The sequence below is a fragment of the Callospermophilus lateralis genome, chromosome 19 (genome assembly GCF_048772815.1).
Source record: "Callospermophilus lateralis isolate mCalLat2 chromosome 19, mCalLat2.hap1, whole genome shotgun sequence".
NCBI lineage: Eukaryota > Metazoa > Chordata > Mammalia > Rodentia > Sciuridae > Callospermophilus > Callospermophilus lateralis.
In genome coordinates this window covers 5,513,057-5,536,224 of record NC_135323.1, presented here as the reverse complement: position 1 = coordinate 5,536,224, position 23,168 = coordinate 5,513,057, and the positions used below count along the sequence as shown (strand labels likewise).

At 50.9% G+C, this 23,168-nt stretch overlaps 1 protein-coding gene across 1 annotated transcript in view; it reads right to left on the bottom strand.

Moving 5' to 3' along the window:
• Window positions 1-23,168, bottom strand: part of Coro7 (coronin 7) — a 55,440-nt gene that overhangs the window by 24,737 nt on the left and 7,535 nt on the right. The window contains exons 4-9 of the mRNA XM_076839767.1: window positions 22,015-22,085; window positions 21,400-21,583; window positions 17,819-17,895; window positions 10,847-10,897; window positions 3,765-3,851; window positions 3,205-3,287 (exon numbers count right to left, since the gene is read on the bottom strand). Of these exons, the coding sequence (XP_076695882.1) occupies window positions 3,205-3,287; window positions 3,765-3,851; window positions 10,847-10,897; window positions 17,819-17,895; window positions 21,400-21,583; window positions 22,015-22,085 (553 nt within the window). The remainder of the gene's footprint in view (window positions 1-3,204; window positions 3,288-3,764; window positions 3,852-10,846; window positions 10,898-17,818; window positions 17,896-21,399; window positions 21,584-22,014; window positions 22,086-23,168) is intronic.

Genomic DNA, 23,168 nt, shown 5'->3' with positions numbered 1-23,168 from the left:
CCCAGGGCAGTGAGAAGCCCAGCAAAAGCTGGAGCAAGCCTCCCAGAGGCCCCACACCAGTGTCCACCCACAGGTCACAGCCCTGGTCCCTAGCCTCACCCCAGCAGTAAGAAGGAAGCACAGCCAGGCCCAGAGGCTTGGGGTGTTGATGTCAACATAGAGTCGGGCCTGGCCACGCGAGGCTCTGGATTCAATTAGTGGCTGCTGAGGGCTCTGGCACGCGGAGGAGGAGGCAGGCGGTGTAAGTCATGTGGCAGAGGAGGTGGCTGTGGGCCTGGGTGGGGCCCTTCCTCCTAAGGCAGCAGTGGCGGTAGCAGCAGCCCAGGTGGATTTCCTGTAGGCCTGGGCTCCATTAGGAAGCAGCCATGGCTAGGCGGCTGCCCTCAGCAGCCCCATCAGAGGCACCTTTGTGGGCCTGTGGGCCGCTGCTGAGTACGGCAGCTGCTAAGGAAATGTTTCCACCGCAAAGCAAACCTGGCCCATGGGACTGGCTGGGTGGGGTGGCAGGGCCCAGGAAAGGTACAGACCTCACCCAGGGTGGCTTTAAGCCAGGGACCAGGGGCAGCCATGGGGACATGCCAGCCCCCTATTCTGGGTCCTTCCTGCCACAAGTGTAGTTTCATTTGGGCTGCATGGGCTCTGCTTCTGTCCCTGGCACCTCAGGCAGATGAAGCAGCAGCTTGCTCACGGCCAAACAAGATGAGCCCACCACCTGCTCCCTGGCCCAGCTGGGGCTGCCAGCCACAGGGGAAGATTCGGTGGCCATGACCCCTGCTGCTATAGGGGATAGAGCATAGGTTCCTCCAGCACCCTCACACTCATACCCCCTCCCATTTCACACCCAAAAGCATGTCTCCTGGACCAGGGAAAAGCTGCTTCTTGAACACTGAGCTCTGCTGGTCCCTCTCATATCCCCCATCTCCACCCGGCACAAAGCATGGGGCCTGCCTTACACACAAAAAGTGCCAGGTACCTGCCCCTCCCGCTAGCCTTTCACACGGCCTGAGGTTGGCCTGCTTCCCAGTACACCCAACTATTCCCACTGTGGCATGCTCCAGTGAAGATGCTCCACAAATGGCAGGAAGGACAGAGATGGGAACCACAATAGAGCCCCTCCCGCCCCAGGGGAGGAGGAAGTGGGGTGAATGCCTGACCCCTGGCTCCTATAACTCTTAAGAGCACACTCTGTTCTGCCCAAACCAAGATGGAAAATCTGTAAAACAGAAGAAACTGAGGGCAGCTGAGTGCACACCGCTGCCAGCCTCCCTGCAGCTGTGCCTACAGCTGACGCCCTGTGCACTTTCCATCTCCAGTCAGTGGGGGGCTCTGGCTTCCAGGGTGCATGGGAGCAGGGGACCCACCGCCTCTCAGTTTAGAGGCTGGCATGCGTCCCTGGAATCCACTAGCTTGAGAGTGCTAGCTCTTTTGCTAAGGGTTCTGGCAGGGCCAGGGCTGGGGATGGAGGGGCAAGACACTGGCCTGGACACCCATCTGGGAGTGATTTGAGAAGCTCCAGTCCTTGCTGGTCCTTCCAGGCTATTCTTAACTGCTGTAATTACAGGGTCAGCCTTGGCCAGTGGCACCGTGGGGTCTGAGCATCGTTAACTTTCAGGGGCCATGCTGGGGCTGGGTGGGAGTTGCTCTGCGGGGGGATGGAGGACCTATCACTGAGGGCAGGGTCTGGAAGGCAGGAAGCAGTGGGCGGGTGAGCACTTGATTGCTGATGCTGGGTCCCTTCACACCCACAACGCCTCTGCTGGGGGCCTGCGGGGAAGGGGTCAACTGGTCTGGGAAAGTCTGGAGGACAAGATGCCAGGGCAGCACCAAGGCAACCTCAGGGCTGGGGTGGGTACGTGGAACAGATGATGGGTGTAGGACCCTGTGGCCCAGCTGTGCCAGTTCCTCCAGGGCAGGCTGGGCTCTGCTGACTTCCTTCCTGAACCCCCTGTCCCCCAGGCCTAGAGCAGCAGGAGGCTGAAGAAAGTCCTGAGTCTCACTCAGCCTTGCCTTCCTCACCTGTAAAACTGGCCATGCCAACAGCGTCCCAGTCTCCCTCTCCCTAGGTGTGAGAGGAGGGGATGGAAGGTCTCTGTCTTCCTGACCAAGCCCCCCTCTTTAGGAAGCACTCTCAGCTAGGGAACACTTGGCCAAGGGCTCTTCTAGAAGATCCAAGGGAGACACATTGCCCTTGCTGCTCCTGGTCTCTGCCCCTCTGTGACTCGGTTTTTTTAATATAAGAAGGTTCTTTCCTAACTCTAGCAGTCCACAATCCCCTTGCCTGGAAGAGCACAAGCCAGCCCCTCCATGAGTCACAGCTGGAGTTTGGGACAGGGACCAAGTCCTTGCCCCTTCCCCCCATATCCTTGCTTGGCTAAGTGTGAACCTTCCCAAGCCTCGGTTTCCTCAGCTATAATGTGGGTGGTCGTGCAGACTAAACGACTGCTCCCTTGTAAGTGCTCACTGCAGGCTTCCTGATGGCTGGCTCTCTGCCACTGTGGACCAATGCCATCTCTGCACAAAGCTGCCGGCCTGGTTGGGGACCCCACCAGGGTTTCCACAAACCTTCCTCCATTTACTCTGGTGGGGATGGAAGGAAAGGTGTATTTGGACCTCCCCCATGCTTCCTGGGCACCAGCCCCACTTGGGGACGGACAGGGACAGCCATGTAGCAAGTGCTGACTGAATGTCATAAACCTCAGTGGAATCCAAGCCCACTCCTATCTGCCACTGGCCCCTCTAAATCTGCTCATCACTCCCAACATCTCTACCTGTCCATCCCATAACCATCTTCCTCTAGGTCTCCCAGGTCCTCAGTCCCACAAATATCTTCAACAAAATCAAGTGCATCTTCCAGGTCACAATCCCCTTCCCAAATGTCAAAATACACCTGTGAGCCCTAGGCCATATCCCATGACCCAGCACCCACTCTGCCACCAGGGTCTACCAGGGCAGGTCAGGCTCACTGGCTAACTGGAGGTTACCTCAGTGCCCCTGCTGTTGAAACTTGGGACTCCTGGAGAGCAGTCTTTTACATAGACCTTGCAGCCCAGTCAGGCACCTGCAGCCAGGTAACAGGTGACCAGCCTGACTCACTGCCCAGCTGGATTAAGGACCCTTACCAATGACTAATGCACCAGACCTGGGCTCAGCACTCATCTGGTCCTCTGGTCCCAGCCCCCACCCCCAACTTATTGCAGCTCCTACCCGGGTGAGGTGTCCAGGGTGAGGGAGGCCAGGGCACTGGAGAAGAAACGGGTGTCCCACAGCTTCACTTCTTGCTCACGCATCTGTGGGGAGGGCCAGAGAGAGGCTCAGAGGGTCCTGGCCTGCCTACCTCAGGGCCTCCTGAAACCCAATGCCTGAGGGTATGCCTGGTACAGGGCAGAGCAGGGGAAGACATGCCAGGAGAAAGAGTCTGGGTTTCCATGTCCTGCTCCTTTAACAACCCCTAGGTGACAAAGGACAGAGGCGGTTCCCTCCATGGACTCTGGTCCCTGTGGGGCCACCAAAGCTCCCAAGGTCAGGCTTAGCTATTGCAAATGGAATTCACCAGTTTTCCACAGCCCTCAGTCCCCTGGGGCTCTGAGACCCAGCTGCAGAGGCAGGCCGTATATGGACAGGCCTGGAACTGGACATCAGCTCCCTACCTCCCACCAGCCTTACCCCACCTTCCTAGGTCAGGAGTCTAAAGGACTAGACACGCCCTAGTCCTTTAGACTAGGACTTACGTGACAGTGCCCTGCTCACGCTGGAGAAGTCCCTACCTGGTTGAGTCCCGTGGACACGAGGTGCTCTTGCGTACCCGTCCATGCCAGCCGGCTGTCCCTGCTGTTCTCGTGGGCCTTTGTGCTCTACAGGATGCAAAACCAGGACTGAGCCATCAGGGCCCCTTGGGGGCCAGAGGAGATGCACACAGCTCTCTCCTAGTTGTACTAGCCCCTGGAGCCCTAGACAAGGGGTGGAGGTGTGGAGTGGGCCTCAACTAGGGTAGTTCTGCTACCCACCCATCTGAGCACCCACAGAGGGACAGATTGGTCTTTACCTTGGAATTTCCTATGGCTGACCTAAGCCAAAAGAGACCTCATACACACAGGACAAAGCCCACTTCCAACCCCACCAGGACAGCTGTGTCAATAGGCCCTGGTGGATGCCTCACCTCCTGGGAGGGCTGGACTAAAAGCAGGTGCCTAAAAGAGGCTGAGACTCCATCCCTTACCCTGCCCACACCCCTGAGCCATATGACCCTGGGGACCCCACACCCTCTCAAAATCTCATTTTTCTCTTGTAAAACAGGGCTCATGGTACCCATGCTGCCCTCAGCAAAGCACTGTGCAAATCGCAGGATTAGCAGGATTACCACTGCCTCTGGGAGCTGCCAGCGGGCCAGAGGGTAGGCCTAGGGCCAAGTTCTGGGGAAGTCCTAGAGAGGGCAGTGCAGTGCCCCTCGTGGCCTCCCACGGTGTTAGAGCTGCCAGCAGGAAGGCTCAAGGCCCCCAGGAAGGAGAGAGAAGTTCACATCCCGGGCAGGCAGCCTTGTCCCTCTGGGCCCTGGTGGGGGGAGGCTGAGGGGGCCAGAGGAAATGCAAACAGCTCTCTCCCAGTCACCCTGGCCCCTGGAGCCTGAGACAAGGACCCTGTTACCAAAAATAGCTCACCCCAACCATGGCCAGCCTCCTCCAAGCTTCCCACGATCTCCTTGGGAATGAATGAGGGAGGGAAGCAGCCAGCAAGGAGCTGGCCCAGGGCCCCCTCCTCAGCCTACAGAGGCGACCCCAGCGTGGGAGACCTGGAAACACTCCCCCACCCGTTGTTCCAGGGGCTTTTCTCACTGCTCCCTTCCCACCCAGCCACAGCAGCACAGGAAGTCAGGGCTGGAGCCTGAGAACCAGGGCCCCACGCCCCTCTCCCTGACCTAAGAGGGGTTCAGGTCAGGAAGAGGGTCAGGCCCTGACACCCAGAATAGGTGAGAAGTGTCATTTGGGCTCCTGTCTTCTCATCAGTGTACAAATATCCCTGTGTAAGAAGCAAACCGGATGGTTCCAACTGGTCTGCGCATTATTCATTCATTCAACAAACATGTGAGGCCTCCCTCAGGCCAAGGACCAAGCTGGAAGCCAGCAGTGGGGGTGGGCAGTCTTCAGAGGACTAAGAATGTGAGTGAAATCAAGCTGCTCCTTCATTTGTTCTTTCATAATACAATTATCCAAGCCACACAATGTGCCAGGAGCTGGAGACACAGTGAACAGAATGGACAAGGTCCCCAAGCCCACGGAATATCTACACTGGGAGGCAGACCAGACCAAATGGAAATAACTATGCCTTCAACATCACTCTAAGCGCCACAGAGCAGCCAAGTGGAAGTGAGGGAACAACCTGAGACAAGACTGCCTGAATGAAACCCCAGACCTGCCCAAGGGCCCTATCCCAGAATGAGTCACAAAGTCAGTGCCTCAGTTTCCCTATCTGTAAAAACTACCGTAGCAGGACCTCCTTTGGAAGACTGCCATAAGGAACATTAACACAGGAGAATCTGCCACATATCAAATGAGGTGGGGTACCAGGGATTGAATAGAGGGCCTCATGCATGCTAGGCAAGTGGCCCACCACAAAGCTACATCCCTGGCCATTATTTTGTTTTGAGACAGGGTTATGGAGGCTGGCCTCAATCTTGTAATCCTACTGCCTCAGCCTCCTGAATAGATGGGCTTACAAGAATGCACCACCACACCCAGCCTCAAATGCTCTATTTTTAAAGATGATAACAGTGTACAATCAGAGTGTAACTGAAGTCATTATAAAATAACATTTGAGCAAAGAGGTGTGAGGTAGACAGCAGAACTAACACCTACACAGCAGGAGATGGAAGCAGAGAGGCTGGTGTAGGCAACAGGTGGGTGAGTGAGGCAGGGCCAGGCTGTCACCAAGCATTTCTCATTCAGAGGCACAGCTGAGGCAAAATGCACCTTGGCCTGCATCTTCTACCTTCTGTTCACAGGTGCAGAAACCAGGACCTAGAGAAAGCAAGCCCTCTCCCCAGTCACCTAGCAATGCAGCTGGAGGCTACCTGAGCCTCCAGTCCTGTGAGCTGGTCCCATGATCTCACTCCGCATGAGGACATGAGACCTGGGGTGAAGAGACTTGCAATGCAGCAGAGAGAGGGCTAGGGGAGCCCAAGAAGACCACTGCCCCAAAAGCCCTCTGGCTTCCAGCAAGCATCCTGGATTAGCTCACCCTGGGGAGGGCACCAGGCCTCCAGGCACACAGCACTAAGGCCTGCAAAAGTACTCGGAGAGCCACTCCCCATTATGGGTGCACCTAGCTGTTGGCCCAAGGGCCACAGGAAGCCACATGGGTTGGGAAGAAGGTCAGTAGCCACCTCTAACCCCAGATCACTAGAGTGATTTCCAATCTCAAAAATAGAAAGTTCTTTGCTGACCTCAGAAAGACTCACAAAAGAGAAGCCCTATCTCTGAGCCCTCAGCATCTCAATCTCCTGGGCCCCAGGTAAGGCTGCAGCTGGGCCCCAGGCATCCTATTACCCTGGCGCAAGAGGCCAGGCTGGAGATTCCCTCCTAGAAGCAAAGAGGCTGCAGGTCCTCCTGGGGGTGGCCTTTGTCCCCACAGGCAACAGGGTATCTGCTCATGGAGAAGCTTCAAGAGGGCTTCACTGCCCCTCAGTCTCTGGACCAAAGTCCCTGGCCTTAGGAAGAGGAGAGGAGGAGGTGCAGCCAGGCAGGCAGCACCAGCCCATCCAGTGAGTGTGGGTGTGTGTGTGCATACCCAGCATTCCACTGCAATGCAACCAAAGCCCTTCTGGATTACCATGACAACGGTGTGGGGTAGGGCTGCTCATCAGGAAGCCCTGGGCTCCTTCCTAGGCCAAGGAGATTTTTTCCAGTGGTAGACCCTCACCTGAGCCAAGCTCAGTGCTGGGTTCCAGATGCTCAGCCCCCTAGGCTTTGTCACATGGGGTGGTCAGGAGGCACATACTCCCCCACTAAAGAGAGGTCAGATAGCTCATCCTGGGCCCCTTTCTGTCCCTAGGGAGGATCTTGAGGTCTCACTGCTCCCCAAGCATCTCCCAGCCTCAGCGTGCTGCTTCCCTGAGACAGTCAAGACTTCAGGGCTTCACCAACCCCCATCCAGGGCTTTGGTTCAATGAAGGAGCAGCAGAAGGGGCCTGGGGGCTCAGATAGAACAGGCCTGGCTCTTCTACTCGTGGCCCTGGAGCAGTGAAAGAAACATCCTGACCCCTGGTGTCCTGGCTTGGACTTCAGAAAGATCCAAAGAGCCAGCTTTCTAGGGGGGCCATCAGGGTGGAAGTCCTACAGTGGTCATAAACATAATCGAAAAACAAAGGAGGAAGCCAGACACAGTGGTATGCACCTGTAGTCCCAGGATGAGGCAAAAAGATGCTTGAGCTTAGGCATTCAAGGCCAACCTGGACAGCAAAAGGAGACCACATCTTGAAAAGATATAGAGCAGACTGTGTTGGTATACACCTATAATCCCACCTACTTACGAGGCTAAGGCAAGAGGATCACAAATTGGAAATCAGCCTGAACAACTTAGTAAGACCCTATCTCAAAATAAAAAATAAAAAAAGGCTGGGGAAAAGTCCAGTGGTAGAGAACTTGCCAAGCAAGAGGAAAGCCATGGGTTCAAACCCTGGCACTGAAAAATACAAAACAAAATACATGCCTACAGAATAAAGAAAATGTGGTATACACACACAACGGAATATTACTCTGTCATAATGATGAATGAAATTATTGCATTTGCTGGTAAATGGATGGAACTGGAGACTATCATGAGAAATAAGCCAATCTCAAAAAGCCAAGGCCAAATGTTTTCTCTAATATACAGATGCTAACTCACAATAAGGGGGCAATAGGGAAAAATAGAAGTACTTTGGATTAAACAAAGGAGAATGAAGGGAAGGGAGGGAGAACGGAAATAGGAAAGACAGTAGAATGAATCAGACATTACTATCCATGCACATGTATGATTACACGACCAATGTAATTAATTATACATCACGTACAACCAGAAGAATGTTGTACTCCATACATGTATGTCAAAATACATTCTATCATGTGTAACTAATAAGAACAAATTTAAAAATACATGTATACATACATGAAAATAAAAAGTAAAAACAAAAAAGGGATGTAAATAGGAAGGAGGCACCCAAAGGTTTCTGCTTTAAGCTCAGGTGGCCCAAAGCAGGGTCCAGACAGTGAAGGGAGGACTCGTCCCTGCACAGCACAGCCTTCAGGCTCCGAGGATAGTGAGGGGAAGAAATGGGATGGAGGAGGATGCTATCCTCCAGGAGCCCCAGCCATGCCCCCTCAGAGAAGGTGCTCCTAGAAGGACTTCCCAAGCTGGCCCCTTGGCTCACGCCCACCCCTGCAGCCAGCAGTGGTTTCCTTAATAGAAGCCAGGTGTGGGCCAGATGCCCTGGGCGGAAGTGGGGGGCAGGGCCAGGCGGAGGGCGGCATTCCAGGCCCACTGCCCCCGCAAGGCACCAGCAGGGCCGAGGCGCCAGGCGCAGTCTCTGCAGTCAGGGAGCCGCCCTCGCTCCTCCCAGATCTCCTGGCTGCAGCCCCTTCAGAGGCTCCTCCAGGCACAGACCTTCACCCACTAGGAATCAGACTCCCTTGGCCAGCAGCCACTCCAGCTCCACCTCAGCCCCCACTCAGCCTTGCTGGAGGAAGGGCAGGGGCTGGAAGGAGTTAGCGTGGAGGGGAGAGAAGGAAGAAACACTCCAGGGTTGGCCCAGAGGCTGGGCATGGCATGCCCAGCGGGTAGGAGTGCAGGCACTCCAGGCCAAGCATCTGAGGCCCTGGGCAGAGGGCGACCTGGGAAAGGGGGGATTCAATTTATCCTCCAAGTAGAGCCTGGACCCCTTTCTGGGTAAAGGCTTAGAGGTGAGTTAAGGAAAACTACCAGGTGAGGCCTATTGTCCACACCCACACTTCTCTGAGACACAAATGTCCCCTTGGGTGGAGGAGGCCAGGTAGCCCCTCCAGGATGCAGAGGCGGAATGTAACCAAACTACTTTTCATCTCAATTCACCTGTCACATAGGGCTTCCTTTCTGTCTTCAGCCAGAATGGAACTGACTGTACCATCTTGGCCCCCCAAAACTCAAATTTCAGGCTACCAGATTTGAGCTATGGTCTACTCTTGGCCCTAGGTGGGCATTAAGCCCTTGAAATGGGGACAGGGTGTGGGTGTGTACCTTTGCTAGGGAGCGTCTCCCCAGAGCTGGCAGTAGGACCCTACACTTCATCTCCCTGAGGGAGAAGACTTCAGTTTCTAGAAAATTCCCACCTACTTAAGAGGCTAAGGCAGGAGGATCACAAATTGGAAATCAGAAACTTAAATCCAATGAAATTAGGTTATTTGCAGGAAAATGGATGGAACTTAAGAACATTATGTTAAGTAAAATAAACTAAATGCAAAAAGTCAAGGGTCATATGTTTTCTCTTATGTGCAGAAGGTAGAAAGAAAAAGGAAAAAAAAAGGTGGGGGATCTCATGAAAACTGAAGGAGGACTACTAGAGAACAGGGACCAGGGGAGGAGGGGGAAGAAAGGGAAATAATGGGAATGATATTGGCCAAATTTTATATATATGTGTGTGTGTGTGTGTGTGTGTGTGTGTGTGTGTATACACACACACACACACACATATATTAAATAAATAAATATGTGTGTATATATATATATATATATATATTTTTTTTTTTTTTTTTTTTTTTTAATGGATAGCATGTCTTTATTTTATTTGCTTATTTTTTTGTGGTGCTGAGGACTGAACCCAGTGCCTCACACATGCAAGGCAAGTGCTCTACTACTGAGCTATAGCTCCAGCCCCAAATTATATTCTTATAGTATATGCATGTGTGAATATGTAATAATAAATCCCATCATTATGTATAATTATAATGCACCATACAAAATTATGGGGCGGGGAGTAAATCCACTCATCTCACTTCCTGCTTAAACACTCTAGGGGCTTTCCAAAGCCCAGGGAACAGGCTCTTCACATGGCCTGCCTCCCCTCTGGGTCCCTCAGCAGACTTCTGGGACAAGTTCATTCTACCTCAGGACATCTGTGCATGTCACCCTGGTGAAATGAAACTTAGGCTGAAGCTCCAATGTCAGTTGCTCAGAGAAGCACTAATCCATTCCCAAAGAGAAGCCCCCAGTACTACCCAGGGCAGGGCCACTGTATCTGGCTCACTGGCTGCTGCCTCTAGGTCTGTTGGATAAATTAATGACTCCCAATGACTCTGTGTCTGCTGCATGAACCCAGGTCCCAGCCTCCTTATGTGGAATGCAAATGGCCATACGTGCCCCCATGCAATATACACTTGCAGAAACATGTGCAACCAAAACATGCAGAAACCCTCAGTCCTGTAGGTCTGATAGGCCCTCCCTACCCCAGGGGTCTCTGTGAGGCCTGAGGAGCACAGAGGGTGGGAGACTTGGGGGATACTCTCTGCTGGTCTCTTCTGACCATGCCAGGGAAGGAGAGTGTGTGTGGTGGGGGGTGAGGGTCACAAAGGAAAGAAGGAAACTGAAATCTCAAATTACCTTCCTGAAGCCACAGGATACCTCCTCCGCCTGCCTGTGGGCAGCCAGGCTGCTCCTACCCTGTGATCAAAGCCAGGCCCTCCCAGGACCCAGAACTGGCTTTCCAGGAAGAGCTCTACCAGAAGCAGCCACTGCCCATGGGTCTCTGCACCAGGAACCTGCCCGCCCTCCTCCACCTGCTGCAACCTCTGGGTCCTCATCCTGCATGGAGGTGTCCACCCACCCCACCACCCCTACAACTCACCTGAGAGGCCTCAGGCTTTGCTCTGGGGTCGAAGATCCTTAGCTGCTTGTCCTGCAAAAGCAAAGAAGAGGAAACAGAAAATATACAATTAGAGTCAGCCCGTTTCTTCACTCCAGATTCTGATTGGCCCCTGCCTCTGTACCCGGGGCTGGCATTACATGCCCCAACCCAGTTCCTCCTTTGTCATAGATCGGTCCTGCTTCCTGCCCACTTCCCCCAGAAGACCACATTTGGTGGGGGCAACCGCTCACCTTCCTGAGCACCTACTATGAACCAGGCATGTCACAGGCACGCCCTCTCCTGTCTCCCCAATGACTTTATAGAGTGGGGCCATCAATAGGACCCTTGAAAAGGAGAATGCAGACCCAGAACCAGCAGGAGGCTTCTGCAGCCATGTCCAGCCCTGCACAAGGCGTCCTGGCTCCTCGGACGATGGCATTTCTGAACTTCCAATCAGAAAATGGAGCTAACACCTTCTAACAGTTCACCCAGCTTAGTTACTGACCCATACTACCTGAGAGCAGAGATGAACAAAAAAAAAAGAAAGAACTCTATTGAAATAAAACTCCCAGATCTCGTTCAAGTCATTTTTGTGGAATAATCTGTGTATCTGTACGTGTACCCAAGTGTATATACATAGACAACTGGGGCAGAGGGCTGAGGATACTGTTCAGTGGTAGGGTGCTTGTCTAGCATGCACGAGGCCCCCTCAACTTCTAGCACCACAAAAAGAAAAGAAAAAAAAAAGAACTGTGCAGAGAAAGGGCAGACTCTGTGTCCCTATTTATAGGCTTGGCCATAACTGTCCATAATAAATTGTTAAGTGCAAAAAGGAAGTTGCAGAATAACATGGCACACTGTGATTCTACTGTGGTCAAAAATAAACAAAAATCTCTATTTGTGTGACCACGTTCCCATATGTTTGGGATATTCTCTGGGCAAGGATGAAGGTCCTGGCCAACACAGGCAAGGGTGTCAATGCTGGATACCAGGGGTGGGGCAGTGGGGGCTCATTAGCAGGTCCTTTTTATGTCTGAGTGCAGCTCTACTTCTGTTTCAGAGATTCCTATTTTCATATTATAAAAAATAAACAAGTGTAATTTAAAATTAAAAACATTACCACTTGCATCAGAATCAAAAAGTTGAAATGTTCACTTATAAATCTAACAAAATATGTATTGACAAAATATGAGAAAAACTACAAAACTCTGATGGAAAAAACTGCAGAAGGCTGGGCACAGTGGCATCCACCTATAATCCTAGCAACTCAGAAGGCTGAGGCAGAAGGATTTCAAGATCAAGGCCAGCCTGGGCAGTGTAGCAAGATCTATCTCAAAATCTGGAAAAATAAATAAATAACAGGACTGGGGATGCAGCTCAGTGGAAGGTGCTCCTGGATTCCATCTCTATTATGAGAGAGAGAGAGATGGGGCGGGGGAAGGAAAGGGTTAGGTTGTGGCTCAGTGGTAGAGCTCTTGCCCAGCATGTGTGAGGCACTGGGTTCAATTCTCAGCACCACATATGAGCAAATAAATAAATACAGGTCTTCAATAACTAATAAAACATATTTTTTTAAAGTGCATTTAAGGGGCTGGGGATGTGGCTCAAGTGGTAGCACGTTCGCCTGGCATGCGTGCGGCCTGGGTTCAATCCTCAGCACCACATAGAAACAAAGATGTTGTGTCCGCCGAAAACTAAAATAAATAAATAAATAAATATTTAAAAAAGTGCCATTAAAAAAAAAGAAGGAAGATCAAAGAAATGTATGGATATTAAAACTTAGTATCATAGAGAGATCTGTTCTTTCCACCTTTGATCTACAGAGTCCACACAACAATCCTAATCAAAGTTCCAGAAGTTGCTGTGTGAATATTGACAAACTGATTCTATATTCTCATGAAGAAGCTAAAGACCCAGAATAATCAACACAATAATAAAGGAGAACAAACCCAATTTTACTAAAAAGAGAAATAAATTGATGGAGCAGACAAGGGAGCCTGGAAAAGATCCCCCCAAATACAGTCTACTAATGTTTGACAAAAACCAATCAAGGGCTGGGGTTGTGGCTCAGTGGTAGAGTGCTCGCCTAGCATATGTGAGGCACTGGGTTCAAGGCCCAGCACTACATATAAATAAATAAATAAAATAAAGATCCATTGACAAACAAAAGAAGCCAGTCAACACCATGGAGAAAGGGTAGTCTTTTCAACAAGTGGTGCTAGAACAACTCAGGAAAAAAGAAAAAAGAATCTCTACACAGACCTTACCTTTTTCACAAAAGTTTAACTCAAAATGGACTACAGAACTAAGCACAGAACATGCAACCATAAAACCTTTGTTACATATCACAGAAGAAAAATCTAGGTGGCCTTGGATACAGCAATGACTTTTTAGGTCTAACACCAGAGGTATGATCATGGGAGAAAAAATCTCACAAATTGGACTTCATTAAAATTGAAAATTTCTGGGCTGGACTGTCGCTCAGTGTAGTGATTGCCTGGCAAGTGCAAAACCCTGGGTTTGATCATCAACACTGGGGAAAAAATACTGAAAATTTGTTTTTCTGCTTTGTGACATTGTCAAGAGAATGAAAGATCAAAAGTCAAAGCCACAGACTCAAGAAAATATTTGCAAAATACCTGTTTCAGATAATTTATACCTAGGGCTAGGGTTGTGGCTCAGTGGTAGAGCACTTGCCTCGCATATGTGAGGCACTGATTCAATTCTCAGCACCACATATGAATAAATCAATAAGGGCCGGGGTTGTGGCTCAGCGGTAGAGCGCTTGCCTCACACATGTGAGACCCTGGGTTCGATCCTCAGCACCACATAAAAACAAACAAACAAACAAGTGAAATAAAGGTGTTGTGTCCAACTACAACTAAAAAATAAATATTTTAAAAAAATAAATCAATAAACAAAGTAAAGGTCCATTGACAATTTTAAAAAAATGATTTATGCCTATAACATCAGGAGAACACTAAAGGTTCAACCATAAATTGGGTGGGAGCAAACTTCTGGTACCCCAGTGACTCAGAGGCCAAGGTGGGAGCATGGCAAATTGGAGATCAGCTTGGGCAACAGAGAGACTGCCTCAAAATAAAATGAAAAAGGCCGAGATCCTTGCTGGGCACAGCAGCATTGCCTATAATTCTAACAACCTGGGAGGCTGACACAGGAGGATCACAAGTTGAGACTAGCAATTTAGGAAAGACCCTGTTTCTTTTTTCTTGTTTTAAAAATATTTCTTTATTTAAAATATTTTTTCGATATTTATTTTTTAGTTGTGGTTGGACACAATACCTTTAGTTTATTTATTTATTTTTATGTAGTGCGGAGGATCAAACCCAGGGCCTTGCACATGTTAGGCAAGCGCCCTACCTTTGAGCTACAGCCCCAGCCCTATTTAAAATATTTTTAAAATAATACAATATTAGTTATAGATGGACACATTGCCTATTTATTTATTTATTTATTTTTATGTGGTGCTAAGGATCGAACCCAGTGCCTCATGTGTATTAGACAAGTGCTCTACCACTGAGCTACAACCCTAGCCCATTTCAACATAAAAGTAATTTTTTTTTATTTATGTGTTTTTTTTTTAGTTCTCGGCAGACACAACATCTTTTGTTTGTATGTGGTGCTGAGGATCGAACCCAGGCCGCACGCATGCCAGGCGAGCGCGCTACCGCTTGAGCCACATCCCCAGCCCACATAAAAGTAATTTTGAGCCACATCTGTAATCCTAGCGGCTCAGGGGGCTGAGGCAGGAGGTTTGTAAGTTGGAGTTCAGCATCAGCATATTAGTGAGGCCCTAAGCAATTCACTGAAACCCCATCACAAAATAAAAAGTAATAAGGGCTGGGAAGGTGGCTCAGTGGTTGAACATGCTTGGGTTCAATTTCTGGTACCAAAAAAAGTAATTTTAAAACGGACTAGGGGCAGGCACAGTGGCAAAGTCTGTAATCTTAGCAATTTAGGAGGCTGAGGCAGGAGGCTTGTGAGTTCAAGGACAGCTTGGGAAGCTTAGTGAGACCCTGTCTCAAAATTTTAGATAAGTGGGCTGGGGAAATAGTTCATTTGGTAAAGTGCTATACCTAATATACAAGGCCTTGGGTTCAATTCCTTGTACTAGGGGAGAAAAAGAAAGAAGGGGAAAACCAAGTGAATACCTGCTGTGAGCAGCCCCCATTGAGTGCTGGGGGTAGAAAGATGAGCAAACAGCCCAGCCATCACTAAACTTGTAGCCAAGGGCTGTACTCTGCAGAATAGTCATAGGGACCTTTGGGGAGGAACTGAGACCTGAGCTGAACCCTAAAGGACAAGCAGAACTTGCTCTCTTACTCTGGCAAGGGAAAGGCATTTGGGGAAGGTGGAAGAACCCGAGCATGATGTGGAGGTGGGAGTGTACTGGTATAATGATGGAGTGCATGGGGTAGTGAGTAGGACAGGAGAGCACAGTCAGCTGAGGCAGGGACCAGCCGAGAGGGCTTCCAAAGCCAGGCCTTGTGGGCATACTTGGAAGGGGCCAAGGGCTTGTGCCATTCCTGGCAAAGCCTTCCCGGATGCAGTTTACTGAGCAACTGCCATACACAGGGTGAGCACTAGGCAGGATCCAGGGAGTAGCTCCTCTCAGCTCTGTGCTCCACAACCTGGGCTCCACGGGTCCTGTGGTAACATATGTAGACCACACTTATGAAGGGGATGAGAGACAGCACAGGGCAGAGAAGGTGCAACCAGGGACAGGCAGAGAAGACAGTCAGGGACCGAGACAGAAACAATGCCAGTGAGAGTCAAAGAAGACATCCAGGGACAAGGACAACTATAGATTAAGGACACAAAGAGGGCACAGGAAATGGGACAGGATGGAGAGCGGGTCTCAGAGATGAAGGTCAAGGGAAATACCTCTCCACCCCACAGTGCTGCGAGAAAAGGCAGGGGCCTGGGTTCAAACCACTGATGAGCTCTGTGACTTGGGCAAGCCCTGAGCCTGCTGAAGGAGGATGAGGACAATGGGACAACAGTGCCACTCACAGGTGGGTTACTGGGGCTCAGGGCACAGCACCCCATGGAGGCACCTGAGCCCTCTGGAACAGTACTTTTAGGCTAAGTCCTAACAGGAGTCCATAGTATGACCTGAAGGGCTGGCCCTGCAGGGGATGCAGCCTCCCTGCAGTGGCCCTGTCCTGGCTGGGCAAGAGCAGACTTGTGAAGGAGGTGCAGGCGCAGGCAGCAGAGGCCATCCATCCGAGGGGCTGGCGTGCCCCCTAGTGGCCACCTGCCCCTTCACCATGGCCCCAGGAGATCCTCAGGCAGGCAGTGAAGAGGGGCACTCCTGGGGCAGCAGCCCCACTGGATTTCCTCTCAGTGTTTGGAACCTACTGCTTAATGAACAACCCAGAAAAAAACAATCAGTAAGGACTAGGAAATTCACCTTCCAAAAGGGCAGAGAATAGGGTCCCTCCGAATGTGAACCATGGGCCTAGAGGAGTCTACTGCTGGGAGCCTTCTACTTCAGGAGAACTCCCGTCACCTCTATCCCTGCCACCCCTTCCACTCCTTCCTCCCGGCCCTGGCACCAGGCCCTTGCTACCTACCCATTCTCTAATAGTGTCTTCAGGTCCGGCACAGCACCAAGGCCACCCACATCCCCAGATCCCATGGTCTTCCTGGACCCTGGTGCATGGCCATGCTAGGGACCCTCTGTCCTAGGTCCAGGCACCACCCTGCCTTAGCTCTCTACCTGCCACCTTCTCCTTGTAGGCTTTGGATCCTTCTTCCAATGAGCTGTCATTTCCTTCTGGAGGCACTCCTGGCCTCTGAACATAAACCATGCCCACCATTTCCCACCTTCAGCTCTGGGCACCACCAGGGCCAGAGACTTAGGTGACGCTTTACTCCCACAGCTCCAGGTACTTAAGCTCAACAACCAACAATCACTCTGGGAGGTGCCCAGAACATCCACACAAGGTGCCCTTCTGGTACCTTGTGGCACCTACTGCACATGCCGGTCTCAGTGCAGGGGCTCTTCCTGGAGCCCAGGACCCAGTCTCATGATGTCCACTCCTTACACAATCCACCACTTAGCACTCAGCGCTCCTCCCTATGGCTGTGCGTGTCTGCCCTGGTTTCTACCACCCCCGGCTAAGGAATTATTCTTTCCATCCCTTAGAAAGTTGTCCAACATCCAGTGTTGAACACTGCTCATCTGCCATGCTCTGTCCACACAGCAGCCAGGAAAGCACTCAAAACAAAACTGCTCACCTCACACCACCAACTGCCCCCTGACTTAGTTGTAAATGTACAGCATGCCTTTATTTTATTTCATGTGGTGCTGAGGATCGAATCCAGTGCCTCACACATGCTAGGCAAGTGCTCTACCACTGATCTACAGCCCCGGCCCTGCCCTCTGACTTTTAATGCTTTGATGCTTTCCTGTTGCCCCTGAGGCCTGGGTGCTTGTCTCCCCTGGCGTCCAGCCAGGTACCTGCCCCAGGATTACTCCCCACCCCAGACCTCTGCTCCACAGCCCCTGTTTAAGGCCAAGCTTCCCCAGCCTCTCTGACAAACTCAAAGTACCACTTCCCTTTCAGAGGTAGATCCCAGGTCACAACTTGCCGTTCATCTGTACCACCCTTCATGGAAGGTGGCCATGTCCAACAGCATGGGGCTGCCACAGAACCCTGCATATGGAAGCCACCAAACATGAGCCTCGAGTTTGGATAAACCATTAAGGCAGTAGTGTGAGGTTGATTCGAGGACAGGATGGAGCTAAATCGCAAAGGCCAGGCACCAGCAACGGGCAACATGGGGCTCTCTTCAGGCCCATTCTGATAGAGCCCAAGTGGGGTGGGAGCTCACAAATGTCCCACCTGATCTCATTGCCCTTTGGCTTCATAAATCCTGCCACACCTGCAAGGTACAGGCACAGCTGGCCCTGTGCAGAGGCCCACAGACTCACTGCCTACTTACCTTGCACGCCGTGCCCACAAGCGCTCCATCCCGGCTCCAGACAACACTCTGCACCAGGTCCCCATGGGCCTCCAGCTCTGCAGAGAAGCAGCCAAAGTCAGGCCCCAGCTCAAAGGGGACCAGAGAAGCAGGCTGGGGCAGGCCTGGGGCAGGCCTGGTGTAGGGTAACTCCCAGGGTTAAGGCAGCAGCAGCAGCAGCAGCAGCAGCAGCAAAAGGGTCCCACTCAGCTAGGAAGTAACAGGCAGCAGCTCCCTCCAGTCAGAGGCATGTATACCAGGGGCTTCTGCCTACAACTCTGCCCTTGTTGGGTAGCATCTGTACTCAACAACCTCCTGTGGCTCCTTGTTCCTCGGTCTGGCTCTCACTTCCTACCAGGCTTACTTCCGCTTACTCTGCCATCCCTACTGGGTCACCGTAGCCCTGGACCTCTGCTCCTGCCAACTCCACTCTCTCCCCCTAGCAAGGGTTTTCAAATACATCCATCCACATGTTCTTTGAAACTCTTCCTGTCATGGGTTGAATCGTATCCCTGCAAAAGATGCTGAAGTCCTAAGTCCTAGTACCTGTGAATGTGACATTATTTGAAACTGGGTTCTTTTGGGTTGGGGTAGCTCAGGGGTAGAGCTTGTGCTAAGCAGGTGAGAAGCCCTGGGTTAGAGCTCCAGCACCAAAAAGAAAAGAAAAAGGAATATTGTTTCTTTATAATGCAATATAACTGGTATGCTTATGAAAATGGGAACTTGGGAGAATGGGAAAATGGGAACAAGACAAACACGAATGGAGGGAAAGAAGGAAGATAGACACCCACAAATCAGGGAGCTCTAGAGGCAAGCCCTGGAACAGACCTTCCCACAGCCTCGTGAGGTGCTGATCATGCCTACACCTCAATCTGCCTCCTAAACCCCAGAACTGTTAGATAATAACTCCTGATATTTTACACCACCCCATTTGTGGTTCTTCACACTGGCAGTCTTAGACACTAATACCCTCCACTTCTGAGTGTGAGGAGCACTTAGTGACTCTCTTCCAAAATAGAGAAGCTGGTAGGCATGTTGGTGTGTGACCTGGGTCCCAAGTCAGGTCAGAAAATGCACTATGCTTCCTCTCTGTTCCCTCAGGGCACTCGAGCAGCCATCAAGGGACCCACAAGGGAGCAACTGAGCCTTCCTGTCCACAGCCAGCACCTTGTGAGTGAGTTGTCATGGAAGTGGCTCCCCCAGCACAGGTCAAGCCTTCAGACAAGTGTATCCTCAGGAGAACCGAGCCAGAACCGCCAGGCTTAGCCACTCCCACATCCCTGCCCCTCAAAGACTCTGAGGTAATAAATGCTTGTATTTGTTTTAAGTATCTAGTTTTGGGTAATTTGTTCCAAAGCAATAGATAACCACCAAGGTTCCCTCCCCTGGACTAATCCCAGTTCTATTACCCACGAGTGCCACAGCCATGGCCAAGTTATCTGACCTCCTGAGCAGGAACTGACACATTCCAAAGGAGCTGCTGTGCAGACAGATGTGCAGGCCCTCAGCACAATGTCGGGCACACAAAAAGAGCCTGGGAGGGGTAGTATGGCCGCGGTTGCTCCCTAACAAGAGGCAGGCCTCATCACCTCCACTGTCACTTCCAGGGTCAGGCTGGTCTTCTAGGCCACCCCAGGGGCTCACCAGGGCAAGACCTATACTTTATATTTCACTTTTCTTTTCCCCCATGGCACAAAATGACTTCATGGTGGGCACTGGCTGAATTTTCAGTAACTGAGGCATCAGAAAGGACTCCCTAAGACACAGGCTGTGCTGACAGCTCTCTATGGTGAGCTCAGTCCACTCCCAACACTGGCATATCACAGGGCTCAGCTGCAGGCCACCAACATCACCATCACTTAAACACTGAGGAATCAGACCCAGCACTGTGACCTCTCCATGGGGATTGAGGGAGGAGACACAAGCACCCATGGGAGGGGTGCTTTAAAGAAAAACCTTTGCTTCCAGGTGGGAAGGCAGGGGTTTGTTTTCAACACTGAAAACAGTTCTAGGGGTTGGAATGTGCGGCTGAGTGCTTGCCTGGCATGCAAGAGGCCCTGGGTTCAACCCTCTACCCCTGACACACACTCAAAAAGAAAGATATTTATAAAATTTTTTTTCAAGCAATAACAGTATAAGGAAGTTATGTAGAAAAATGGAGGAAAACAACAGAAAATAAAATAGCTGAGAAATGAAAACAGATGCCTATGTGGAGAGGGACAGATGCTTATCATAAGGCTTACAGAAGTTGCACTATGTGCAACTTTTTTATTTTGATACTTTTAATTTTTATTTTTATATTTTGATACAAGGAATTGAACCCAGGGGGTGCTTCACCACTGAGCCACATCCCCAGCCCTTTTCATTTTTTAAAAAGTTTTTTAGTTGTGGAGGGACACAATACCTTTATTTTAGTTATTTATTTTTATGAGGATCAAACCCAGTGCCTCACACATGCTAGGCGAGTGCTCTACAACTGAGCTATGACCCCAGCCCCCTTTTCATTTTTTTGAGACAGGGTCTTGCTAAGTTGCTTAGGGCCTAAGTTTCTGAGGCTAGCTTAGAACCTGCGATCCTCCCATCTCAGCCTCCCAAGACTCTGGGATTATAGGCATGTGCCACCACGCCTAGCAAATTTAGGGTGTGTGTGTGTGTGTGTGTGTGTGTGTGTGTGTTGCTAAGGATGGAACTCAGGCCTTCATGTATGTTAGGCAAGTGCTCTGCCACTGAGCTAAACAACCAACCCTGCTACTTTTTTCTTTTTAAAATTTTTTTTATGTATTTGGGATTGAACCTAGGGGCACTCTACTATTGAGCTCCATTCCTAGCCCTTTTTAAAATTTTATTTTGAGGGAGGGTCTTGATAAGTTGCCAAGGTTTGGCCTTGAACTTGTCATCCTTCTGCCTTAGCCTCCAAGTTGTTGGAATTTCAGGACTGCACCACCATGCCTGGTCCTAATACAAATTTTAAAAGTCATATTATTGAAACAACATGCCAGGCATGGTGGTTCATACCTGTAACCCCAGCAGTTTGGGAGGCTAAAGCAGGAGGATCACAAGTTCAAAGCCAGCTTTAGCAATTTGGCAAGGCCCTAAGAAACTTAGTGAGACACTGTCTCAAAAAATTAAAAGGGGATCTGGGGTTGCAGGTCAGTGGAAAAGCACTTGCAGAGCACGTGAGGCACTGAGTTCAATCCTCAGCACCACATAGAAAAATAAATAAATAAATAAAATAAAGTTATAAAAAAAAGGTTTAAAAGGGATGAGGGGGCTGGATGTGTGAGGCACTGGGTTCAATCCTTAGCACCTCATAAAAATGAAACAAATAAAATAAAGGCATTCTATCTACTTTTTTTTTTTTTTTTTTTTTGGTGCTGGGTGTGGAACCCAGGGCCTTGTGCATGCAAGGCAAGCACTCTACCTACTGAGCTATATCCCCAGCCCCTGTCTATCTACTATTACAAAAATTTTTTAAAAAGGCGGGGGATGGGGATATACCAAAAAAAAAAATAAAACAACAACAAGGAAAGGAAGGGCTATCCAGGGCACCAGGGAGGCCCTACCTGTCAGAGACTGCTGCTTGGCTGCGTCCCAGACCTTCACGGTTCTGCCGGCTGAACTCGCCAGAACGCCGTCTGTGGTGGGGTGAAATTGCAGTACTTCCACTGGCAGCGCTTCAGGGCCCAGCACCACTCCAGGCACTGAGGGGAGGGCCTGGCCAGGACCTGGCAGCCGCCACAGCTTCACCTATGGAAGAATTGAGTTTGTAAACCAGGGCTGCCCCTGGCCCCAGAGAGGTCCCATGCTGAACAAGGCCAGTCCACAAAGAAAACACCCTTTGGCTGGTCAGGGGCACCTCGCCCACCTCAGCTGTTCAGGTTGGGGGCTGCATATTCTATGTCCTGGGGAGGGAGGGAACTCCGTTCAGAGCTCACAGGGTGTGACCAAAGGCTGGTCAGAGTGGGGACAGGGACTCTGCTGTCCCCTTCAGTCTCTCACATCACCCAGACTCCTTCCCTCGGGCAATAATATGGTGTAAAGGCTATTCACCACCACAGCTGCGGGCAGGTACTCAGGGCCCAAGGGCCTGAGGAAGGGGAGCAAGTGAAGACCCTGTGGGAGTTCAGAAAGCTGGGGTAGGTTGGACTTGACTAGCTGCTCCAAATGGCTCCACTCACCGTCCTGTCAGCAGAGCTCGTGCCCAGAAGGAAATCATCAAAGGGAGAGAAGTCCAAGTCAGTTACCAGGTCTGTGGGGGAAGAATACATGAACTTGCTGTAATGTCCTGTTTCCAACTCAGCAGGATCCACCCCAGGCCGGAACCAAAGCTCAAGACTATGGAGGTAACACCTTCTTCCCAGACAGAGGTAAAAGCGAGAGCCCTTCTAGACACCATGGGAGCAAATGCCCTAGGCCCCTCCTGTGACACATGTCCACCACAGCCCTGCTGTCCCAGGGTGGTCAAAGGCATCAGGAGGCTCACAGGAAAATGAGCAGGAAGCTCCTCAGGTTACCAGGCATCTGTGTGGACATAGTGGCCCAATCCAGGCCTCTCAAGGCAGCACAGACTTCAGTTGCAAAAGGTCCCAAGTCACCCAACAAATACTTCCTTGGCTGAAGCAAGCAGAAGTTAGTCTCAGGTTGCTAGTACAGGACATGGGGGCACTCAAAGTCAGCCAGAGTCCAAAAGGGAAACAAGGCTGGTGATGTGGGTTGGAGCTGGAGGGTGGACGATGGACAGGACTGTGGGCCAACATCCCTGCTACCTGCCGTGGGGCTGAGCAAGACAGTTTCCTCATAGCCAGAAGAGACAAGAGAGGATAGCTATGGAAAAGCACCCCTTGGACAGCCCTTCCTGTATTCCCAGCCAGCAGGCCCACAGTAGCCCTGGGCCCAGAGGCAAGAACCCCTGCTACCCTGATCTTGGGGCTCCTCTCTGGGCAGGGCAGGTGTTAGGCCACAGATAGCAGATGGTGTGGGCAGCCTGGCATCTCTCACTGGAAAGGGATGTGGTAACATAGCTAAGTAGTCTGAGTGCATCTGCACTGAGTCCTCACCTGCACAGACTTCATCAATTCTTTATAGGCAGTAGGCAACATCGCCCCAATTGGAGGATAAGGATATCACCACCCAGAGAAACACAGCTATCAAGGGCGTAGGTGTGGCTGAAGGTCACAGTGTCTTACCCCAGCTGGAGCAGGTATAGGATCCAGCCTCTATCACACCACCCACACCCCAGGACCACTGCAGGTGTCCCAGTGGCCCCACCTCACTGGCTGCTGGGCTAAGGGCAGACATGCCCCTGAGATGAGAAAATGGAAGAGCCTCTGCA